Genomic DNA, 25745 nt, shown 5'->3' on the forward strand with positions numbered 1-25745 from the left:
TCTGACAAATACAGTTTTTACTGTTGTCATAATCTACACGGTTCTATAGCAGGAACATTGTAACAAAAGTCTTCCCTCTAATGTTTTAACACTAACCCCCCTTGCACTCATGTATGTGATGAATGTGATTAGTTATTGTACTCGTGAAATACACATGATCCAAGGGTGTCATGAAATATACATGATCCAGCAAACACCAACAATATCTTGGGACAGGTTTAGTGCTGTACAGGTACTTGAAGATGTAATAGATAACAGTTTGTTACTTTTTGAAACTAACGGTAAAATATGTTGTGTCCAGGCCATAAAATGGTCATCAGTATGCAACAGTTCCTTCGGTTCAATTGTAACGCGTCACTGTTGACGGAAGTAACCTCTTCAGAAATGTTGGGTGGAATTCTCATGAAAAGTATAACTTTTCTGAGTGACAATCCCTTAAGCCGTTGAGAATTATAGCCTGTAACATACTTTTTTTCGCGAGGAAGAGGCATTTTCTCGTGTAATACCCATCCCTTCGCCTAACATTGGGATTTGCGGAACTGGGAGGCAACATTCGGCTCAAATCAATCGTTTGATCAATTTTAACAGTCGATCGCTTGTTCTTTGAGTAGCAGAACCCATTGTAGCACCAATTAAATATTTTACCACGTGAGTGAAGAAGCATAAAATTACAAATATCCCTGGTACAAGCGCCTTAAATAAACATCGATTTCACAAGTAGGGTTCCATTGCAGACACTCTGATGGGCGATTAAAGGTAAGAATTATTTGTGTTACAGTTGTGCTGCCCCATTGTAATTGTTTTTTTACACTTGATATATGAGCAGAAACCTTCAAATCGAATTCATGGTTAATGCATTGTCAATTTGCCAATCGGGGCTACTAGGAATCTGAAAAAGAAGCATTTGTTTACAGGCTACCAATTACCGTATGCTGACATTATTCTGCCTGGATCAGCGTCCAAATTCTGCTTCAAAAGGAAACGGTTACAATTCGTAGAGGAAATTAAGCACAGAGATGGATTCGTGAGCTCGCTCGCTCTTCTCTGGTTCATACAGCCACGGCTACACTCAGCCTAGGAGATAAATACAACGAGCTTACTTCCGCTGTAAAGACATTTACCAGCAAGCTATACGAATAACTATCAAATGTCCGAATGGTACAGATATTATCCTGGAAACTGGAAGGTATCGAGCGCTCCTAGTTACTTTGGTGACTGTCAGGTAACCTGCTAGCAGCATTATTAGAATCACATTTATTGTGGTCCGTTTTTGCCTCGAACTCACGAAGAAGATCCATGCGACTATAATCTTAATGTGGAGATGCCGGTGATGGACTGGGGTTGACAATTGTAAACAATTTTACAACACCAAGTTATAACTTGGTGTTGTAAAATTGTTTACAACTATAATCTAGGGCAGAACTTATACATTCGATTCTATGGGCCTGTAGCAATGAATAGTAGCAATTAATAGGGAGATTAGAACTTTTCCAAACAGATCCAAGGTAAAGAATATCCCGTCATTTCTTTTCAAGGCTGGGTTTTCCCACCAGGCCACCGCAGATGAAATGGCGATAGCAGCCAATGGAAAGCTACATTTGGGGATTTTTGTCCAGCGAAATTCAGATCTCGCGACTTTTCTACACAGCAATTTTTTCAAAAATTTCTAATATTCATTGTTACCGCTTTCTAAAAGATTATATCTAATACATCTAATGGATAAATGGAGAAAAGTTGCATGGCTATGGGGAAAGAGCAGAGAAGTGGAACTGTTGGATAGCTCTTTCAAAGAGCCGGCACAGGTAGGATAGGCCGAATGGCCTCCTTTTGTGCTGTATGTTAATGCTAGAACCTGAGTCTTGTCATATCTTTGGTACGTCTTAGGGTTAAAGTTTCACGTAAAGCTTCAGTTCCCAGTTGTGGAATTGCAGTTTTTGGGAAGAAAAAGGGGGACTCGTTTTATTACCGCCTCTGAACTTCACAGCGCTGATAATTGAAATGAAATAATCCAAAGGGGGTCCAGTAATTCTAGAAGAATGCTTTATCTAGCAATTGTTCAGTTTTAACAAGGAGAAAAATGAACATTGTAACTTCTCGGCAGAAGCTCAGGTTATAGGTATACAAAGAAGGTCATTAGTGACATTGTTGGCTTGCAACGAGCAATTCATAAGATGTCTGGTTAACGGGGCATGTGGAATCTAGAGAGAAAATATATAAACAGGTCACAGCGACCTTCGTTTTATTCGACGAGACAATGCTATTATTTTTGAATTGTGCTCAATAAGGAAGTAAATCTATGATGGTTCTTTGTATGTTTATTCTAGTAGCAATAATCTATAGTGTGATCTGGTATCGACAACATTCTGAAATTAATTAACGGCATTATTTCAAGGTGAAAATTACAGATTTATTTTTTCCAAATATTGCTCCAAATGTCAGTGTAGAGGGAAACCCTTATCCCAAGAAACAGCGAGAGACGCAACTATCTCCAGAGTACTCGCATTGATCCATTACTGATTGGTAGTGGACTATATCTCAATTGAAACTGGGGAATAGAACAATGGGCCAGAGTAGATTTACTTTATCTGAGAAATATATTTAAGCGGAAAGCATTGAACGGAAAACAATATGAACTGGGAGGTGTTACGTTAAGAATACAGGAAGTAAACCCATAAACAAGTGTATGATAGCACAGATCATTGTAATACTGATCAAGTTAGCTGTTTTCATATTACAGAACGAGCATTAGGGCCAGGGTAAAGGACATCGCTTTTGTGTCATAAAATTCAATAAGGCGTTTAGAAAGAACGGGAGTAGATAGAACAGGGAAATAGATTGGGAGGAGGGCTGTTTTGCTAATATGAGACAATTTAGCCTGGACTGACCTGTGTCACCAATGGATAATTGGAAATGATTACAGATATCCACAATAAAAGGAAGAACCTGACGTGAAATCATTGATGGATACACAAAATAAAGATCTTGTGTTCAGCTTGTCACACCTCAAAGAGTCATGCAAAGTCTGTGTCACATTTGAACCTGATTATCTCAATTATGAAATTCAGAAACAGCTACCAATCACAACTGGACAGATATGAAACTTACCAATGTACAAGTGGAATCTTTTTTAAAAATAGACAAAAAGTCGGTCATTTCATAGTATCATAGGATCGTAGAAAGGTTACAGCACGGAAAGAGGCTATTCAGCCCATCGAGTCCGCGCTGGCTCTAAGCAAGTTCAATCCAGCTTGTCCCACTACCCCGCCTTATCCCCGTAGCCCTGCAATTTTTTTCCTTTCAAGTACTTATCCAGTTCCCTTTTGCTGTTGGTTTCTACTAACCCTGATGAAGGAGCCGCTGCCCAAGGAGATGCTGGGACTTGACGAGCAGCTGCCAATCTAGTGAAAAGCTTCTGTCAACAATTAGCCTCTAGTTCAACAACTACACAATTCCATTTTGCTTCTCACCTACAGAGATATCGTGTCACTTTACCAAGATGGTGTACAAAGAATGGACATACTTCAGACAGGAGAAAGGGAAGAAAGGTTTTGGGGATAAAAGCAAAATAAAAATAAGGGATTTTTGAAGGCAGGGACTGAGGTGAAAGGCATAGATGCTTATGGAGGGGGAGGGCACAGGATGAAGGACCAGGGCAGTGTTAGAGGAGCAGAGGGTACGCCCAGGGACATGAAGCTGGAGTAGATTGTGAGGGCGTGGGTGGGCAAGGCCATAGAGAGACTTAAAGGTGAGAATAGGAATCTTAAAGTACATTCTGTGGGCCAGGACGAGGTAACGAAGCTTGGTAATGATAGGGTGGTGTGGGTCTTAATGAGGGTAAGAACATGGGCTACAAGTTCTGAATGACTTGTCGTATATGGAGGCCGGAAAGAGGAAGAGCAGAGAAATATAGCCTTGAAGTAATAAAAGTGTGGATATGGGTTTCAGCAGCAGTGGGAGAGAGATGGGGATGAAGGAGAGCAGTTTTCCAGATGTGAAAGAAAGCATTCTTGGTGAATAATTGCAAATGGGAAAAAAGCTTAACCTAAGGTCAAGTCAGACACCAAAGTTCCACCACTCTAGACTCAGCCTGCTAACAGAGGAAAGGTTGATGGAATCAAGGGTGGAGGCATGCCCATTTTTTCAGGAGCTGAAGTAGGTGGTTTCAGTCTTGCCAACATTTAGCTGTCAAGATAGGCAGCGGAAGACAGTGGCCTTGGAATAGGTAGGAATGATACCAGGCAAAAGCAGTGCCATGGACGAGCATTGTGGAGGAGAGATATTCAAGGAGAATGGAATGGTCTATGCTGCTGAAGGTAGTGGAGTCATCAAGGAAGATGAGGAGAGATAGTGAACTGTAATTGTAGTCATTCGGGGTGTCATTGGTAACTTTGACCAGTGCTGGTTTCAGGGTTATTGGTGGGATGGAAACATGTTTGGAGGGCTGCAAACAGGGAATAGTGAGAGCATAATTGGGAGGCAACAATTCATTCCAGAAGATTAGAAAAAAAAGAGAAAGCTGCAGATGGGTTAGTAATTGGGGAGAATATAAGAGTTATTTTGATGACAGTAGCTTTGAAGCATATAGAGACCAACCAGAGGATAGGGTCAGATTATGACATTGGCAAGCGTGGGACTGAGGAACTGAAGTTGGTTGGTCAGGACCTAGGATGTGAGGGGGTCGAGGGAGCAGGTGGTGAGCTTTATGGACAAGATAAGTTTAATGATGGGAGGAGGGTTGGAAAGAAACCGTGAAGTAAGGGGCAGTGGGTAGTTACAGCAAGAAATGGATCAGGCTGAATGTTGGGAGAGGGTGGGGCTAGAGGAGGCAGGGGACCATATAACCAGTGTAAAATGTGCCCAGGAAGGTTCCTTGAACCCTGGAAACTGGGCTATACACATTTGGAAGCTTTAGCCTTTAATTCTATTTCACAGTTAGATGTGAAGCCTTTATACACACTATGGACAATTGTTACGGTCAAATGTGATGCTTGAATACCCTATTAAAGAAAAGCATAATTTCTCCCTGTAATGGATTTTACATACATGTAGAAATCCCCATCTTTTCACAGTATTGTGAAATACTGTGGTTTGAATGGTCTCAGATTGATGGTGTGCCGCGAGTTCTCATTTTGTTTGGTGCTGGGTTAGTTGTTAAATCAGCAGTCTGTTCTTAAGGAACGACTATTAAAAATACCAAATCTTACTATTTAATCAAAAAATTGTAATCCCGTCCATAATGAATGTTGCTACAATTATCTGCCCGTGCGATTAGTTCCTTCCTTCTTGTGATTAATTTCAGTGCATGGAAATTACAAGGAAATTCTCACTTGAGATAATAACCAAATGCTAAAACAGCCACATACTGTACACGTGCGAATTTGTATATTTAGTGCGCTGAAATTAATGCAAAAAATCTGATATCACCCAAACGAACATTAAATGGGGTATTATTCAAACAATACCCCATTCAAATAATACAATTCAAGTAATACCCCATTTGATGTCCCTTTAAGTGATACACGGCTCAGAGGTCCATACTCAATACAAGTCTGGTTTTCAGAAGTAGTGTCTGCTCCAAATCAGCTGTGCACACGAATCTTACTGTGTCTGTGAATAAGGTGAGTTTAGTTTTTGCACACAAAGGTTTATTAAAAATAAATGTAAGGAATCTTACAACACCAGGTTATAGTCCAACAGTTTATTTGAAATTCACCTGACGAAGGAGGAAGCCTCCGAAAGCTTGTGATTTTCAAATAAAACTGTTGGACTATAACCTGGTGTTGTAAGATTCCTTACATTCATATTAAAAATAACATTGACGTAGCGCATCGTGTATTTTTCCACATTTTCTCTGTTGCTATTATGACAGCGTAGTAAAAACCAATATTCATTGTCCCATCAGTAAAGTTAATGTAACGATTAGCACCTGATCGCATGAAACGGGCAAACAATGCTGGCGTTTGCGATCTAGTAGATCCCAAGTATTGGGAGGTTGAGCTTCCTGCCGATGGCAGACTAAAACTCGTGCGAAATGAATGTTGGTGGAGCGTCTTTTCCTTTGTAGAAAATATCTACTGAAGCAGTGACATCACGTCCTGAGGCAGTGCCGCCACCGGCTGCTGCAGAAAGGGATCCGTTCCCCGCCTTGGCAACATCGGACTGCAGCAGGTGCTTTCCTTCACCGCAACACGATGAAACTGCTCGGATTCCTCCTCGCGATCTATCTGACGAGTAAGTAATAAAATGTGGAACATTGTGCGTTCTCTTATCCATCCTCTGAAGTGGAGATGCCGGTGATGGACTGGGGTTGACAATTTTAAACAATTTTACAACACCACCAATAACTTGCTGGACTATAACTTGGTGTTGTAAAATTGTTTAAAATTGCCATCCTCTGAAGTTCGAGATAATTCGGCTGTCCTTAAAGCGGGTGGGAAAATGAACATAACTGAGAGGCTGGTAGAATAAAACTGCAGCGTTGCAAACAAAAACAAACCGTCTTTGAATCGAGTCAAAGAATTAACGTAATTCGAGATTTCAATTGGATTAGCGATATTTTGGATTTTAAAAAAAATCAGCTAATTTTCCTTATTGCAAAGTAACACTTGAAAAGGAGAAATTTGCAGGGCTATGGGGAAAGAGCAAGGGAGTGGGACTAATTGGGTAGCTCTTTCAAAGAGCCGGCACAGGCACGGTGGGCCGAATGGCCTCCTTCTGTGCTGAATGGTTCTATTGCATTTCCCCGTAACATTCGTTGGTAAATTATGCGGGGACGGGGTTTTCAACGCTGATATTTGAACGGGGTGAATGTGAAAGATGTCCGGTTTACATCCACTTTGTAGATCTTGATATCAACATATTTCTTGCTTCACGCTCAGAGCCCAAAAAAAATGTGAGCACGCCTCCCTCTGAGCGGCTAGTCCTTTCTCATTACGGTTGATGCTTTCATCCGTAAATTCCACGCCAGGACACACTGTGATTCTCTCTACGTGTTAATTTTTTAAAAAATGTTTTACAGCCGCCACTCAACAGGTGTCTACCTCGGAGAGAAAAGCGGTGAAGGTAGACGAGACCATTACCGTGGACTGTTCATTGATAGCAGACGCGGGGATTTTTTGGTTTCGCCAGGCGGAAAGTTCGAAGCCCGCGTTCTTGCTGTACATTTCTGGCGTCGGTAAAGTAACACCGGATAGCAGTAAACACACTGCCATAAAAACAAATAGAAGAGTTTCTCTGACCGTCAAAAATTTCACAAAGGAAGACTCTGGGAAGTACTACTGTGTCGAGGTGAACAGCAAGCGTTTGGATTTCGGAAACATGAATGAATTGTACCTAGAAGGTCAGTAAAGAAACGACAAGGTCGGGAAAATGTAAATTATTTGAGTAAAACCGTGTCAGTTTTAATCCATTAAATTGTCCCCTTAATACTTAATATTTCACGCACCCATTGAATATTTTGCACGAGTTTCTATGTTCAATTATTTTAACTCGATGTATATTTTTTTTGTCTAGATAGCACATTGTTAAGTTTATGTGTCAGTTTTAAAAACGTTTCCTTATTGAATAAATGCAGAGGTTAACAGAACATCAAAGCCAACAACCATCCCTACTACGACAAAAGCAAAATCAGCCGCACCGGGGACCAAACAAACGATTCTGTGCCATACAACCAAACCAGGTACAATCCAGGCTTATTCATACTGAATCCCTCAGTCGCAGAGATCAATATTCTCAATGTTTGTCCATAAATCCATAATTTTTGATTTAATACAGTAAAGATCAGTATTTTTTTTCCTAGACTGCAAAATGTACATGCATGGCAGTCAGACAATGGTTTATTAAACCTGGCAGTATGCAGTTAGTGGCACACCAATCAGTAAGGTTAGCTGCTATCTAAAGTTGGAAAGATTGAAGAGCATTAATTATAGTGTTCCTGTAAGATTTTTTCTGAAATACTATGTTTATTTAATATGAAATATTTAATTGCATCAACATTAATGTAAAACATTTAAATAAGTTTTTCTGTAAATATGTTTCATGTACAGTAATGTTAATATAGGACATCTTCAGAGGTATTCATCAAAAAAATGCATTCCAGAATCAGCACATCAGGCAACATTCGTGTTACGGTTACTATGATTCAGACATCATGAGACATTGATATCTCCCGCGCCATCCTAAATGCCTTTGTGAAGATTCGTATGTGGATTCTGTTAGACTCGTAGAACCATATACGTTCAAGCACAAGAGGAGGCCATTCGGACCATAATATCTGTGCTAATTCTTTCCCAGGGCAATCCCAAACTAATTGCACTGCTCCATTCTCTCACTCTACGTCCCTGTATCTTGTTCTGCTTCAATTTTTAAAATCCAATTTACCCTTAAAACATACAGCAATCCCTGTCTCAACCATTCTCTGCGGCAAAGCATTCATTCCCCAAAAACCCATGAGGAAAGAAATTTCGCCTAACCTCTTCACTCTCTAACATTTTTATATCGATGACAGTCAGCACCGACTTCCCAACGAGAGGAAATAGTCTTTCCCTCGTCACTCTATCAAAACGCTTCACAATTTAAACAACCTCTATTAAATCCCCTCTAACATTGCACCTCTCAGTATCTCAAGTCTCTCCTCACAACTCTAGTTTTCCATATCTAGCAAAATCTTGGTGAATCTAGGCTGCGCCCTCTCCGTGCTTTTAGAAACGCCGACCAGAGGAAATCTTCACAAACCCATTTACCATATCGCTACTTAGAGGGACCTGAGCGATTCTCACCCCCCGCTTTAATATCAATATTAACTAGATCATTGGCATAATATGAGGGGAGGTTCTCTCTGTGCTTACTTGTGGCGAAATGTTCTTTATAGATGAGTTTACATAGAAATATAGGAAATCTCTCCAACCATAGAATGAAGAGCGCTTGGGTTATTAGCCTACGGTTGTAGGTAAATGCTTATTGAGGATTTCATTTATTTTTATGTGTTTACTTATTGGGCGCTATTTGGTTAAAGGCTGGTGCAAGATTCCTACGTGGGCGATTTTAACCAAGTGTGTAAGTTTGTTTTTAAAGGGCTACATGATTTCCCTAAAATAGCCATGTATGAATTTAAGTTTGGGCACTGCTGGCGGCGCCCTATACACAGAGAGTGATAGAAATCGCCGATTCCGATCCCACCCCCTGGGATCCTCTCGTGTCCAGGGACCCCAGTGCGATAAGCCTATGGTTTACTCGAGCATATCACTAGTGCGTTAAAAAATAGCGATCAGCGGAATTCCAACCCCGAAGTTCTCAGGAACCCAAGCGGCACTTTCACCCCCCGGGGTTTAGTTGCAACCGAGTGAAGTGAAGGGATTTCAGGGATTGACAGTAAAGCGTTGCCCTGGTCAGTATATCAATGCATCCTGGCGCCTGTTCCCTCGGAGATCTGCCTCGTACGATTCCAAACGCGCATTGTATTTCACCAGAGTAGGGAGAAGATTTCCAAATAATAAAAAATAAAACATACATTTCGAGAATCAAACCCCAATATTACTGCGGCCGCCTGACCCGCCTCAAGACAGGAAAGCGTTGTGCTCGATTTTCGAGGGGTGAGCATGGACACCCTTTAACACAAAGCGCCAGGAGCTTAGGTCTGAATCTCCATCAGAGCCGCTAAGTTTCTAAATGGTGTAGGAGAATATTACAAAGGTTTCTGTACTATATCGTCAACAGCATGCACTTCATCAGGGCAGTGGTGAGAAAATGGGAACGTGTTCTTGGCGCTTTTCCCGGTAGATTCGCTGTACTTCGGTTAATTTATTCTCTATCTTTATTTAACTACACCAGGTGATTTCTGCTCACAGCCAAAAACAAATCGTAAAATGTATATTTACTCTATGGTATATATTGTACTATTTCGCTATATTGTAGGGCTTCTAAATATGTGTATTTAGATATTTCCTGCCTGTACTACATATTTTATTATAATTTCCTAATATGTTGAATATTAAAGTTGAATGATTCTCACTCAATTTATATTCTATTTATTGAAGGGAATTTTCATTTTATCACTCAACAAAAATCAGTTGAATTAGTCACACGTACAAATTTTCGATACATTTGCCCTGACATTCACGTGATAAATCATATGTGTTTTTTATATAAGTTCTCTGTTATTTTTAATTTTAGGGATCGCGGACGATAACCTGTCCTGCCATATATTCATCTGGGCTCCTCTGACGGGCGCTGCATTTCTGTTGTTGGTCGCGCTGGCTTTTGTCTCCATCGTTTATTTCAGAAGTACGATGTTCACATACTTCTCATAATTTTGGAAACTTGTAATTCCGTGTATTGAGTCAGTACGGTTGAAATGTACACAAACTAAGCTGCTTCTGTTCTCTAGGACCCCGCCGGAGACGCTGTCAGCATCAATTTAGAAAGAGGTCAGTATTACATTGGGTTCCTTCAAAAGAGGTATTCAAGTTTGAAAGGAGACACAAAGGTTCGCGTTGATGTAGCACCATACCACATCTCAGAAATATCTCAAAGTGCTTCAGCTACATGAATCACTTTGAAGTGACTGTTGTTAAGTAGACAAGGTTTGGGGAAAAAAATGTCTTTCATTTTCCATCTCTATGGTATTGCCAAAGCATAAATTAGGATTTTTTTGTTTAGCAATTTGAGCTAAAGTTTAATTGACAATCAAGAGTGTTAGATAGTCTTCAACTGGGAAGAAATATGTAATTCTTCAAATTGAGAAGCTTAAGGTGAAAGGCTGAGGCTGATAGTGCAGGACAGCACCAAGGTTTGGAAATAGTGGGAGAGAAGAGGCAGACCAAGAACTAGTAGTTCAGGGGCCTCAGGTGTGGGATATAAAAGCTTCAAGTTTGTAGGAGGAAATGAAGATAAAAGGAGATGAGGTGTTCCATGGTTTTGAGGCCCTGGGTAGAATAAGTAAGACTAGGAGTTTGTGTGATTTCAACAGGTTAAGGATACAGGAAGAAGGGGGAAGCACACAGGGCAATTTATACAGAGCTCAGGAAAGAGAATATCTTACTTGGTTTACAGTTATAAAAGTTCTATTGAAAGGAATCCTAAAAATAAATTTCATATACCCTGTAAAAAAATTCTCAACATTACAATATGAAGCAGCACATTTTAAGAAAAGGAACAATAATGGTTAAGTCTCTTAACAGAGTGGAGAAACAGAGAGATATTGGGATGTAGATACAATGATCTTTAATGGTTGGAATGCAAGTTAAAAAAAAGGTCATAAAAAAGCAAACACAATTCCAGGTTTTATGTATAAGGGCATTGAATATAAAAACAAGGAAATTATGAAACTTTGGTTAGGCCACAATTGGAGCACTGTGAGCAGTTCTGGACATCCCATTATAGGAAGGATATCAGAACCATTGAAAGGCTGTAGTGAAGATTCACTAGACTGTTACCAGTAAGGGAAGGCTACATTTATGAAGAAAGGCTTGAAAATCTGTTCTTTTTTAACTGGAGCTGACAAGGTTAAGGGAGGATCAAATAAAGATTTTTATCATTATAAATATTTTGAGGTGATTAAAAAGTGAAAAATTGCTTCCACTGGTTGGCGAATTGGTAACATAGGAGTATACACTCTGGAACATCACTAGAAGAGTGAAGGGGAAAGTTTTTAAAAATGTTTTCACACAGAGGATTATTAGAAGGTGAAATGCCTTGCCAACAGTGGCTGTTAGGCAGAGTCTAAAACATAATTTAAAAGGGACTTGGATATATATTCCAGAAGGAAGAATATGGAGAAAGGGCAGGAAAGTGGCACTAGAGCAGTTAGATGCAGCTGAAGAGTAAAGCATAATCTGAACCCCTCAATAAGGTAATTATTCCTTCCTACCTGTAGGTTTATTTTAAGGACACAAGAATGCACAGAACAGAAAAGCATTTGATTGATCAAACACACTCTTGATGTGGAAACAAACCACATACAGTCCAACGTATCCTGAGTCAACCCCGTTTATATTTTAGAGGGAAGGCTCGGCATAATGCTGTCTATTCCCAAAGATAGTCAAACTAAACTCCAAAATATTCATCCTTTCTCACAACTCCACTATTCAATCCTAGCCAACTGCTTTCCACGGTCAACATTGAATCCCTTTCCCTCAACCCATCCCCAAGGGTACACTATTGTGTTGCATGGAGTATCTGATTATCTCAGTCTATAATTTAATTCTCTCACCTTCAATCCCATTTGCATCCAGCTGTTTTGAAGCCGAATACAATATCTCACACCCTCTGTATTAAAAATGTTGGTGGTAGAGTATCAGTTATGTGGCTGAAGTTAATATTGGGGTTACTGTTAATATCTGTAAACTAGTCAAACTTTTTCTAATGATACTACTAGAACTGCCCAAATAAACATAGAAACATAGAAAATAGGAGCAGGCGTAGGCCATTCGGCCCTTCGAGCCTGCTCTGCCATTCAATATGATCATGGCTGATCCTCTATCTCAATACCATATTCCCGCTCTCTCCCCATACCCCTTGATGCCTTTTGTGTCTAGAAATCTATCTAGCTCCTTCTTAAATATATTCAGTGACTTGGCCTCCACAGCCTTCTGTGGTAGAGAATTCCACAGGTTCAGCACCCTCTGAGTGAAGAAATTTCTCCTCATCTCAGTCCTAAATGTTCTACCCTGTATCCTGAGACTGTGACCCCTCATTCTGGACCCCCCAGCCAGGAGAAACATCCTCCCTGCATCCAGTCTGTCTAGCCCTGTCAGAATTTTGTATGTTTCAATGAGATCCCCTCTCATTCTTCTAAACTCAAGTGAATACAGGCCGAGTCGACCCAATCTCTCCTCATATGACAGTCCTGTCATCCCAGGGATCAGTCAGGTGAACCTTCGCTGCGCTCCACAGCAATAAAGCACAGCATTATTGCTCATTCCCAAATATTCATAATTCTACATATTAAACTCAATATTTTGTACAAAACCATATCTGAACCAGTCTATTCCATGTGTGTCACAGATTGTTATTGTTTTCTTGCCAACTTATGATGAATGTTTTGCATGACACCATGGTAAAGGTCAAAGGTTGCCAGGTGCACAATTATAGCGACACCAATTTTCCATTAAGTTCACTCTCACAAAAACATAACCCTATGGACATCACCTAATTTATGGGATTGTTCTTAAAAGGAATCACTGTTTAGCAATCGTTGAATGCTATCAGTTCTGAGGTTCTGGATATGATATACAAAAAAGGTGGAGGGAAGGCATTTCCCTTCAAGGAGAGGAAGATCATAGATTCAGCCATATCTGGTTGGGAATGGGATTAAAGGTTATGGGGATAATTACAGATTAAGACAATCAAATACTCCATGGATATAGTGGTTTATGTGTTGCTGAGGTCAAGAGCAGAGAGAGGTGTGCTTATGGAAGGTGGTAGATCATGGCTGAACTATGGAGATGTTAGAATGGATTAATATTCAGAAATTTTGCTTGATTGTCTTTGGGGATCAGGTAATATTTGTACAAAACTTTCCCTCAGATGGTTAAATTAATCAGAAAGAATCCATAATAGGTTGCCTGTAAAAAGAGCAGACTTTTCTTGTTCCATACTTTCTCATGTTCCTATGCCATTGCTGGACTTCTACTGCAGGTCTCTTAGCAGCCCACTGAAGAATAGCTTTGGCAGCGACATGAAGACAGTATATCCACCTACTTTCCCAGCTACAGGAGATTTGTGGCCCATTGACAAATAAAATAAAAGCAGAATAAATATTATCCTCACAAGTATTCTCAATTCAAGTTAATTCACTCTATACTGATTTACAAAAATACCAATTGAAAACAAGAACAATGCATTTCCAATTTAAATCTAGATTAAGAACATTGTTCCTTCATTTGAGATCACATTTTAATCAAATGAAAGCTTTATAAGGTTAATTTGGGCCATATCTAAATTTAATCAATAGCACAGATAGTCTTTACCATATTGTCCAAAATAAACATAAATCATACTTACTAATTCACCATTATTTAAGAATTTAATATATAATAACCAATGCTAGCACAGCTGTGGGGGGAGGTATTTTAGGGATCATATAAATGTTGATCAGTTTAATTTTAAATGTGTATTTCCAGTTATTTTGTATTAAGTAAATAGATGTAAGTCACATCAGACAATATTTGGTTAACTAGGATTTAAACCTGGAATGTGAACAGTATTTTAAATACACAGTATATATTTAGTAATGAGGCTTACAGGAAAGCAATTTGTTCCTATTAAAGTATTTCAGGGATAGACCTGTACCAACACTTTATTCAGTTTTCAGAAAATCACTTACCAAGGTGTGATACGTGTAAAATACAAGAAATAAGTCTTTATCTGACAACTTTTTTGTCTATACCTATCTTACTGTGCATCCCCATTGTTTTGCAATTTAGGGCTGTTTTTTTATTTTTGAAGGCATGGCACCTATTAATGCCTAACGTCAGTTATGAAATGATAATAAATTTTTTAAAAGAATTGCTACCTCTTACGTTAACGTAATTGCTCTTTCATTTATTTATTTAGACCAATATCTGAAGAGGATCGAAGACCATCAAATAGATATTATTAACAAGTATGTACTGTACTTGAGCAAAGGAAAAGAACCATATCAATGAATATAGTGCAAGCATGCTCTTAGTGTTGCATAGATTAGCTACAGGTGCAGAAAGATATAATAAGCTTTGGGATTATTTAGTACTGAGCCATACAGACCAGAATGTCCCAATAACAACTTTAATTTGTGCAGTGTGTTTAATGTCATAAAATGTCCCAACTGAGTGATAATCAAAGAATTAGGAGAATTGATCAAAGGCTTAGTCAAAAAGATAGATTTTGAGGAGGCTTTTAAGGGTGGGGAGGGAAGTAGCAAGGAAAAGAGGGTTGGGGAGGAAGTTCCAGAGATGGGACCTGGACCACTAAGTGCTCTGCCACCAAGTGAAGAATGCTAGAGAATCGTGTCATATAGGAGCCCAAAGTTAGAGGGCCATAGGATGCAAACTAGGTGTAGGCCTGGAAGAGGTTACAAAGGTACTATAGAGAATTTGTAAATGAGGACAAGAATTTTGAATTCAATGCATTAGCAGATGGGGAGTCAGTGGAGGTCAGCAAGGACAGAGGCGATGGATGAGTGGGACTTAGTGCAGGACAGGTTGCGGGTGGGAGAGTGTTAGACAAGTTGGAGTTTAGTATAGGAAGGAGCTCAGGACACTAGAAAGGAGGGCGTTTGAGAAGTCTACTCTTGAGGTTATGAAAATATATATGTTTTTGTGACTGGAAGGCTGGTTCCAGTGGGGTTCCACAGGGCTCTATACTAGGTCCCTTGCTTTTTGTGGTATATATCAATGATTTAGACTTAAATGTAAGGGGCATAATTAAGAAGCTTGCAGATGATACAAAAGTTGGCTGTGTGGTTGATAGTGAGGAGGAAAGCTGTAGACTGCAGGAAGATATTAATGGACTGGTCAGGTGGGCAGAAAAGTGGCAAATGGAATTCAATCCAGAGAAGTGTGAGATAATGCATTTGGGGAGGACAAACAAGGCAAGGGAGTACACAATAAATGGTAGGATACTGAGAGGTGTAGAGGAACAGAGGGACCTTGGAGTGCATGTCCACAGATCCCTGAAGGTAGCAGGACAGGTAGATAGGGTACTTAAGAAGACATATGGAATGCTGTCCTTTATTAGCTGAGATATAGAATATAAGAGCAGGGAGGTTATGCTAGAACTGTTTAAAACACTAGGCCACAGCTAGAGTACAGCGTACAGTTCTGGTCATCACAATACAGGAAAGATGTGATTGCACTAGAGAGGGTACAGAGGAGATTTACGAGGATGTTGCCAGGACTGGAGACTTTTAGCTATGAGGAAAGATTGGATAGACTGGGGTTGTTTTCTTTGGAACAGAGGAGGTTGAGGGGAGATTTAATTGAGGTGTACCAAATTATGAGGGGCCTAGATAGAGTGGATAGGAAGGATCTATTTCCCTTAGCAGACAGGTCAATAACCAGGGTGCATAGATTTAAATTGGATTAGAGGGGAGTTGAGGAGAAATTTTCTCACCGAAAGGGTGGTAGGGGTCTGGAACTCACTGTCTGAAAGGATGGTAGAGGCAGAAACCCTCAACTCATTTAAAAAGTACCTGGATATGCACTTGAAGTGCCGTAACCTACAAGGCTACGGACCAAGAGTTGGAAAGTGGGATTAGGCTGGCAAGCTCTTTTTCGGCCGGCACAGACACAGATGGGCTGAATGGCTTCCTTCTGTGCAGTAAATTTCTATGATTCTATAAACATTTCAATGGCAAAGGCCTTGAGCTATGGAACATAGGAACAGGAGTAGGCCATTCAGCCCCTCGTGCCTGCTCCGCCATTTGATAAGATCATGGCTGATCTGTGATCTAACTCCATATACCTGCTTTTGGCCCATATCCCTTAATACCTATGGTTGCCAAAAAGCTATCTATCTCAGATTTAAATTTAGCAATTGAGCTAGTATCAATTGCCGTTTGCAGAAGAGAGTTCCAAACTTCTACAACCCTTTGTGTGTAGAAATGTTTTCTAATCTCGCTCCTGAAAGGTCTGGCTCTAATTTTTAGACTGTGCCCCCTACTCCTAGAATCCCCAACCAGCGGAAATAGCTACTCTCTATCCACCCTATCCGTTCCCCTTAATATCTTATAAACTTCGATCAGATCACCCCTTAACCTTCGAAACTCCAGAGAATACAACCCCAATTTGTGTAATCTCTCCTCGTAACTTAACCCTTGAAGTCCGGGTATCATTCTAGTAAACCTACGCTGCACTCCCTCCAAGGCCAATATGTCCTTCCGAAGGTGCGGTGCCCAGAACTGCTCACAGTGCTCCAGGTGCGGTCTAACCAGGGTTTTGTATAGCTGCAGCATAACTTCTGCCCCCTTGTACTCTAGTCCTCTAGATATAAAGGCCAGCATTCCATTTGCCTGGGTGGAGATGGGTAAAGATGCAAAGTATGCTGTCTTGGTAGTGGACAGGATATGGGGCTTGAAGCTCAGCTGAGGGTTGAGCAGGACAATAAGGTTGCACACCATTTATTTCAACCTGAGTAAACAGCCAAGTAGATGGCTTAAACCAGGAGCTTTTGGTGGGACCCAAAGAAGCTTCACCTTTCCCAATGTTAACTCGCTCCAAGCACTGAGAAATTGCCATTAACTCCTACTCTCCGTTTCTTCCATTCTAACCAGTTTTTAATTCAATTTGCTACACCCACTCCCCCTAACTCCATACCCCTTAATCTTCTCCAATAGTCTTGTGTGTGATAGTACCTTGTCAAAGGCTTTCTGAAAGTCAGAATGACTTGCATTTATGTAGCACGTTTCATGACCTCAGGACATCGCAAAGCGCTTTACAGTCAATGAAGTACTTTTGAAGTGTAGTCACTATTGTAATGTAGGAAATGTGGCAGCCAATTTGTGCACAGCAAGGTCCCATAAACAGTGATATGGTAATAAGCAGATTATCTGATTTTAGTGATGTTGGTTGAGGGATAAATATTGGCCAGGACATTAGGTAGGACTCAGCTGCTCTTCTTTGAAATAGTGTCATGGGATCTTTTACATCCACCTGAGAGAGCACAGTTTTAACGTCTCATCTGAAAGTACAGTGCGGTACTCCCTCAGTGCTGCCCTGGAGCGCCAGCCTGGACTACATGCTCAAGTCTCCTGGAGTGGGACTTGAACCCACAACCTTTTAACTCAGAAGCGAGAGTGCTACCACTGAGCCAAGGCTGACACATCACAGCCACTGCATTTCCCTCATCCACCATAGTCACCTCCCCAAAGAACCCTATCAGGTTTGTCAATCACAATCCTCCTTTCTGAAATCCATGTTGGCTGCTTCTAACTGTGTTCTCTTCATCTAGATATTTAGTAATTTCATCTTTAATTAAAAGATTTGGAAATTTTCCCAACCACAGATGTTAAACTATAATTACCCAGGTTAAACTATAATTACCCAGGTTAAACTATAATTACCCAGGTTAAACTATAATTACCCAGGTTGGTTCTGTGTCCCTTTTCAACACTGCAGTTGGCCTCAGTGCCTAGGGACGGGGAGCGGGGGGATGTCAACCTGATTGCTATCAGGTGACCTCTGCTGGAAGGAACACATATGTTGATGTCAGATGAGTGCAGGATCAGACTTGGCTGTGATCGCCTCCACAGTCTAATCTGCCAGTCTCTAGGTTTAGGTTCACACATGAAGAATGGCTCCAGGGTAAGAAGCTATAGGGCTCCTGGTTCCTGTGGAACTGTAGCCCAGCAGGAGTCAGCACTTCCAAGAGAGGAAGGGAGAAAATTCCAAGGGAAAAAAATTGGGATTAAAGATTGTAAAGCTATAAGTATTGACATTAATAATCAAACACTCTAAAGCTGAAGGTTAGGGAAATAGCGTCCATAAACTGACATTTTGGGGCCAATTTTAACCTAACCCACCCATTGGGAAACTGCCAGGATCGGGTGCAATGCTAGCTCTACACCCCGCCCGATTTTACTCTCCATTGAAGTCAATGATATTGTACAATCATTCTTTCATAAGTTTAATATTTCCGGGGATGGTTCCTCTCGGATTTGTGCCATACTTTTCGTCAGTGCTGCAGGTGCTACTTTGCTAATAAACTTCAAAGTACCAGCTCAATATTCATTAGGGGATTTTTAAAAGCGTTTGCTTTGTTATTAATCTTGACTGTTGCGGTTAAGAAAGGCGAGGTTTCTAGAATGTGGCTGAAAGATGTAGGAACAGCAGTAAAATTATGATTCTGTCTTTCGGTTTTATAAGTTCGAGTATAAGTAACTATATATATCTAACTAGCTAATCTGGACATTCAGATGACTTAGTGGGTTATTACTTTGCTGTCTCTTAAAACTTGACAAAACTACACAAAGTGACCACTCTTTCAGAAAATAACATTTTGCGATACAGTACATGAGTAATTTGAGACATGACGTGGTAAGTGTAGCAGGCTTGGGAGGAAAAGGGTGACTTTGGATCTATGGTTTCCGCAGCCCTCCACCACTGCAGATTTTCCTCAACTCATGTTGGTAATTGATAGAGATTATAGAATCATAGAATCATAGAAGTTACAACATGGAAACAGGCCCTTCGGCCCAACATGTCCATGTCGCCCAGTTTATACCACTAAGCTAGTCCCAATTTCCTGCACTTGGCCCATATCCCTCTATACCCATCTTACCCATGTAACTGTCCAAATGCTTTTTAAAAGACAAAATTGTACCCGCCTCTACTACTGCCTCTGGCAGCTCGTTCCAGGCACTCACCACCCTTTGAGTGAAAAAATTGCCCCTCTGGACCCTTTTGTATCACTCCCCTCTCACCTTAAATCTATGCCCCCTCGTTATAGACTCCCCTACCTTTGGGAAAAGATTTTGACTATCGACCTTATCTATGCCCCTCATTATTTTATAGACTTCTATAAGATTGATTGCTATGATCAGTCAACAACTCCATTATGATTGTATGATGCAACTAATAGGGTGATATTAGGCAGACAAGATGGACCTTGGTCTTTTTTTGTCTATTGTAAACAATTTCACAACACCAAGTTATAGTCCAACAAATTTATTTTAAATTCCACAAGCTTTCGGAGGCTTCCTCCTTCCTCAGGTGAATGTGGAATTTGTCTAGCAATTCCTATGTTCCAATGAGGAGCTACAATCCATTTACCCTTGGCGATCGTTTTCCACATGACTATGAACAGTGGAATAAAGCGCTCTTGAAATTAAAGAAAGAAAGAATTTGCATTTATATAGTGCCTTTCACGACCTCAGAACGACCCAAAGCGCTTTACAGCCAATGAAATGCTTTTGAAGTGTAGTCACTGTTGTATTGTGGGAAACACGGCAGCCAATTTGCGCACAGCAAGGTCCCACAAACAGCAACATGATAATGACCAGATAATCTGTTTTAGTGATGTTGGTTGAGGAATAAATATTGGACTGGACATCGAGGAGAACTCCCCTGCTCTTCTTCGAAATAGTGGCACGGGATCTTTTATGCAGCATAGTTCTACTGTGATTGTCCTAGAAATTGGCCTCCATCTGTACCGTAACTTTCTATGATTCTAGGAAATCTGGATTCACCTAAAGGGATCAGGGTTAAGATCTGACATGCCCTACTGTGGCTCGGAATTGGGTTTCTAGTTCACTTACGTTGTTTCGTGAATACATTGACAATAACTTGACATCTTCCCTACTGTAGGTTAATTTTGGAAAAGATGTCTGATTCAACACTGAATCCTGGAATCCACTCTTACCCCTTGGAGAAACAAATGAAACTGCACAGAAATGACCGTAGAAACTGATTGACTGTCCTTCAACAGGCAAAAGTCCTTTGCATTTTGCACAATGTTATTAAAACAGTCTTGTAGTTGACTTAACATCGCTCTAGCTGGCAGACGCTAAAGCCTTTACTTATGTATTATGAATATACTAAAAAGTAGATTAGTGAACGATTTAAATATGATTTTCTTCCCTGAAAAGTCAGTTTCTACGTTTGACAAATAATTTAGTAATAGAGTAAGAAGCTGTCATTTTATTTTGAATCGTTTTGTATTTTATACTTTCCCAAAGTCCCTGGTCGAAATGCAAAATTCCATTTCATCCGTCGGTTTTGGACCATCAAAGGTGGAGCATGCAGCACTGAAGCATTCCGGGATCTTTTCAGGCTCTGGGATGCTGCTCTGATCCCTTCATGAGTGGGAAAAAAAATCCAAAAATCAGACTTTGGGATCTCGAGTATCACCACCCAAGTAGTAAGTGACTAGAAGAAATGCAGAATGGTGATCTTTGCCTTTTAGACTCTGGAATCCAAAATGAAACTAATGTGATAATGAATAGTTGGCACAATTGCCCTCCACATTTTAAACTTTAGAGGGTAGGAGGTATGAATTCCACCGGGGGGGCTATAGCTTTATCGTGCCAAAGCACTTAATGTTCGTCTTAAATTCCTCTCTGGCTGTTGTACTGAAGCTCATGGAATTAAGGGCAAATTATTGACCTGGTTAGGAAATTGGCTGAGCAGCAGGAGACAGAGAGTAGGGATAATGGGCAGGTATTCAAATTGGCAGGATGTGACTAGTGATGTCCTACAGGGATCTGTGTTGGGGCCTCAATTAGTCACTATTTATTAACGACTTAGATGATGGGATAGAGAGCCACATATCCAAGTTTGCTGATGACACAAAGATAGGCAACATTGTAAGCAGTGTAGATGGAAGCACAAAATTACAGAGATATATTAATAGGTTAAGTGAATGGGCAAAACTGTAGCAAGTAGATTTCAATGTAGGCAAGTGTGATGTCCTAGAAAGACCTAAAAAGGATAGATCAGAGCACTTTCTAAATGGTGAAAAGCTTGTAACTGTGGAGGTCCAAAGAGACTTAGGGGTCCATGTACATAGATCATTAAAATGTCATGGACGGGTACAGAAAAGAATCAAAAAGGCTAATGGAATGCTGGCCTTTATACCTAGAGGACTAGAATACAAGGGGATAGAAGTTATGCTACAGCTATACAAAGCCCTGGTTAGGCCACACCTGGAGTATTGTGTTCAGTTCTGTGCACCGTACCTTAGGGCGGATATATTGGCCTTGGAGGGAGTGCAGCGTTGATTTACTAGAATGATACCCGAACTCCAAGAGTTATATTACAAGGAGAGATTGCACAAACTAGGGTTATATTCCCTGGAATTTAGAAGACTAAGGGGTGATTTCATTGAAGTTTTCAAGATATTAAGGGGAACTGATAGGGTCGATAGAGAGAAACTATTTTCGCTGGTTGGGGAGTCTAGGACTCGGGGACGTAGCCTAAAAATTAGAGCCAGGACTTTCAGGAGTGAACTTAGGAAACACTTCTACACACAAAAAGTGGGAGAAGTTTGGAACTCTCTTCCACAAATGGCAGTTGATGCTAGCTCAATTGTTAATTTTAAACCTGAGGCTGATAGATTTTTGTTAACCAAAGGTATTAAGGGATATGGGGCTAAGGTGGGTATATGGAGTTAGGTCACAGATCAGCCATGATCTCATTGAATGGCGGAAGAGGCTCGAGGGGCTTGATGGCCTCCACAACCACCTAAATAGTGGAGAAACTCAATCCCAGAGGAGGCTGTTAAGATCAGAACTTCAGGTCCTGTGTGTGAGACATGGGTAACTGTCTCTGTAAAATATCCTCTGTTTCCAGCCAAGTTGTTAATATCTTCATAAAGAGTTTGCTAGAATTAGCTATGGCGGGGTGGGGGTGGTCTTCAGAAACTTATTTAGGATGTGTGGACCAGAGAAGGGTGACAGAGGGATTCAGACCCTGAGTTAGGATTTGGTTTTAAATATGTGTGTGTATTTCTTTTTCATTTGAAACATTTTAATGGAACAACGTAGTCTCAATTAGTAGAATTTCCGCATTCCAGCAGAGCACTTGTAGGAATATCAGGGTTTATGAATTATTTGATAACCTTTTACATGCTTTTTTGTTTGTGTTTAACCTGAGAAATCCAATCTTTAGCCATACCCCAAGCTGTTCGCTTTCGGTGCTTGTCGATTCTTGACTTCTGGCTAACTTGAAATGAGTTGAATGTAGCTCTTGTGTATAAAGGTATTCAAAGGTCTCAGATATTAAATGGAGCAGTAAACACCAACCCGGGTCTCGCCTGTCTCAGTGCCGCTTCACAAAACCGCACCAGGTGACTGGCCGCAGGCTGCAACACTTGTCGCCAGCACTGTAAACATTGCTTTCGTTTTTGCACCAACAGAGGTATATAACCCAGCCAAAGCCGAAAACAATCTGTATCTAACATGACTTAGAGCAAATATGTGGGTCAGGTCAAAACTTTAATTCTCCAGTTTAACAATAAGCACCGTTCCCCCTCACCTGACACAGACCTAATAGAACATGTCTTGTGAAATCTAACTTCATGTCCACTTGAGTTAATGTGCAACATAAGGGATAGAAATATGAATAGGAGCAAACAGCTTGAAAGAAAACTGAAACAGGATTTCTTAAAAACTGTACGGCACTTGTTGGAGTTCGAGATAAAATCTTAACCGGGGTTTACCCGCTGCGAGAGGGAGGCCGTGTCTTAATGGCGCATTTTCCCTTTTTGATCTACATGTTGGTTTCATTCTAGGCATGAAATCATTTTGTGCAGCTCGAATTTGCACCACCTTAAATACAATATAAAATAATTACAAAGAAAAACGGCGGACTTATTTGTATCTAAAGTCCCCCTCCTACAAATTAATAAAAATGAAATACCTTCATACTGGTGGTCACTGATGGTAAAAGATGGATGGAGGGCTGGATATTTAATTCTTCAAAAGTTGGCTTTACACTGGTTGAGTTACACTGCAAAGTAGTAATTCCTTCTTGTCAGGTGCGAGTTGAAACGTTGTGCACTAACACTGTCCTTTTCCACTCACTCATTGTGTCAAAGCTGTACGGCACACTTTTCTTGAAAGTGGAGCTAGCAAACAAATGCTGAGGTCTCCAGGCCTCTGCTGTTAAGGCCATCGATGCAGAGGATAGCCTGCTTCCCCTAAAAGCCATCCACCCCGTGTTTCTTCTCCTTAAAATAATGCACACATAACAACGATAATTTGCATTGATATATGACCTTGACTGTAAAAAAAACGCTTCACAGATAAGTGTATGGAAACTAGATGCTGAGCCAGAAAAAAAGAGGTTAGTTGGGGTGAGGTGGGTTTAGAGGAGCTTTTAAAGGAGGAGGGAGGGGTGAAAAGGTGAAGGCACTAGGAAGGGAATTCCACTGAGCAGAACCAAGGCTGATGAATAAAAAGAAAAAAAAGGCTGATGAATGGATATAGAGCTGGAGAAGATTGCAAAATAGGATGGGAGCAAAATCATGCAGAGATTCAAAACTGAGGTGAAATTTTAAATTTAAGAATTTAAGGTGTTGGAAGATTCTCATCCAAAGATGGGGATTAAATTTTAAATTCACGGTGTTGGAAGTGAGTCATTGTAGTTCACTGAGAACTTAGAGTGGGACATGATACATACAGCAGAGTATTGGACAAGTTGAAGTATATGGGGGGGGGGGGTGGTGAAGGATGGGAGGTCAGCAAGGAGACAGTAGGTGTAATTGAGTCTGGGTGGTGACAAAGGCATGTATAAGGGTTTCAGAGGTGGAGGCGAGCAATGTTACAGAAGTGGAAGTAGGCAATCTTTGTGATGGAGAAGATACGGGGTCAGAAACTCAGCTGAACAGAACACCAAGGTTGTGAACAGTCTGGTTCAGCCTATGACAGTGTCCGGGGAAGGGGATGGAATCAGAAGCAAGGGAGCAGGGTTTGGGGTGGGGCCTGAAGACTATGGCTTTGGGTTGCCTAGTCTTGAGCTGGAAGAGGGTATCCAAGACGGGGGCCTAAAAATTTGATCACCTGTGCCTGTTTTATAGCCATAAAACAAGTGCGTAAGGGTCCAATATGATGAGTGATTTGTGCATGCCCATCCCTTCAATAGGTGTCTAGGATATATGCCGGAACTATTAAAAAGCCTGATTATAATATTAAAATAAGAGTCCTAAGCTCAGTGTAGCACCCTTTTGGGAAATTGGTCTGCCACATGCTTGACACGCCATCTGATAAACACTCAGCACCTCACGATGCTGTCGGTAAGGACCCTGCTGGAGTGCGAGTTAAAGGGCTCATCCACTTCGTACTGGTCATGTAGGAGTGGAATTGCGTGAGGATGGTCCACAGAGCTGGACAATGGGAAGAGGAGTTGGACTAGGATGGCGTGGTCAACACTGCAGAGAGATCAAGGAGGGTTAAAGCACCAGTTAAATGCAGAGGATGTTGTTCATGACTTTGATTTGGGCTGTTTTGGGAAGGGCAAAAGATGTACTGGAGGGAATTGAACAGGAAGTTATGAGAGAGATGGACATGGACCTGGGAGGTGATGACATATTCAAAGCTTAGAGGAGACAGAGAAATTGGAGGTGCATTAGTAGTTGGCAATGATAGAGGGTCAAGGGTGGGCTCTTTGAGAAGGGGGCGATTGTACTGTTTTTGAAGGGGGTAGGGGGCAGTGCCTGAGGAGAGGGAACCATGGGAAATGTGATTTAGCATTGGGGACAGGAGGCGGAGATGGACGTTCAGGAGTTGAGTGGGAAAGGGATCAAGGAAGCAGGAGCTAGATTTTATGGATGAGACGAACTTGGAGGACAGGGGGAGATGGCAGAGAAACTGCAGAGGGGCTGTGCAATGAAGGCAGCATGGCTGTTTCCTGGAAATGGCTATTAAAGTGCATGACAGTGTTTCTGTGGTCAGATACCACCTGTATGGTAATTGAGTGCAAACTCTTTATGTTAATGAAGGCTATGCAGTTGATGTGTGAAGCTTTCATACCACATCTTCACTATGTTGAGGGAAACGTGCCACCCAGGAAAAGCTCCATGCCCTATCCAGATGATGTCTCCTTTCCAAAGTGATGATGGTGTTGCTTCTTGCAAAATTGCATTTGTCACTTGTTTGATACATGTGTGCACTGCAAGCTGTCTAAGGTGACAGACGGTCCTCTGGGCTGGCTTGGATCAATCAGGTATCATGAATACTTCGTGCTGTGGAATCCGTCACTTCTATGGGAAGAGCCATCCTGTTCCAGATGTTATTTGCAGGTCATCTTGCAGCAGGTGGTGGAGCGTATTCCATC

The 25745-nt window shown here is 41.0% G+C and overlaps 1 protein-coding gene and 1 long non-coding RNA gene across 4 annotated transcripts; one reads left to right on the forward strand and one right to left on the reverse strand.

The window, feature by feature from the left end:
* Positions 1-445: 445 nt before the first annotated feature.
* cd8a (CD8a molecule) lies at positions 446-22713 on the forward strand. 3 transcript variants are annotated; one of them, XM_067982191.1, is made up of 9 exons: positions 449-756; positions 915-1222; positions 6065-6231; positions 7019-7339; positions 7574-7678; positions 10171-10281; positions 10385-10424; positions 14554-14602; positions 20280-20368. In XM_067982191.1, exons 3-8 carry the CDS (start codon positions 6192-6194, stop codon positions 14597-14599), a joined length of 663 nt encoding a protein of 220 aa, XP_067838292.1. In that variant the 5' UTR covers positions 449-756; positions 915-1222; positions 6065-6191; the 3' UTR covers positions 14600-14602; positions 20280-20368. The 3 variants fall into 3 exon arrangements, with proteins under 3 accessions (XP_067838280.1, XP_067838284.1, XP_067838292.1); XM_067982179.1 differs by lacking the exon at positions 14554-14602 and having other exon boundaries at positions 446-756; positions 20280-22713; XM_067982183.1 differs by lacking the exons at positions 915-1222; positions 14554-14602 and having other exon boundaries at positions 446-756; positions 20280-22713.
* Positions 19623-25745, reverse strand: LOC137320507 (uncharacterized). Its single transcript, XR_010962563.1, has 3 exons — positions 25442-25745; positions 23331-23640; positions 19623-20767 (listed from the first exon to the last, which is right to left on the reverse strand). It is a non-coding gene; the product is annotated as an uncharacterized lncRNA (long non-coding RNA).

Source organism: Heptranchias perlo, chromosome 1 (assembly GCF_035084215.1).
Source record: "Heptranchias perlo isolate sHepPer1 chromosome 1, sHepPer1.hap1, whole genome shotgun sequence".
In the NCBI taxonomy this organism is placed as follows: Eukaryota; Metazoa; Chordata; class Chondrichthyes; order Hexanchiformes; family Hexanchidae; genus Heptranchias; species Heptranchias perlo.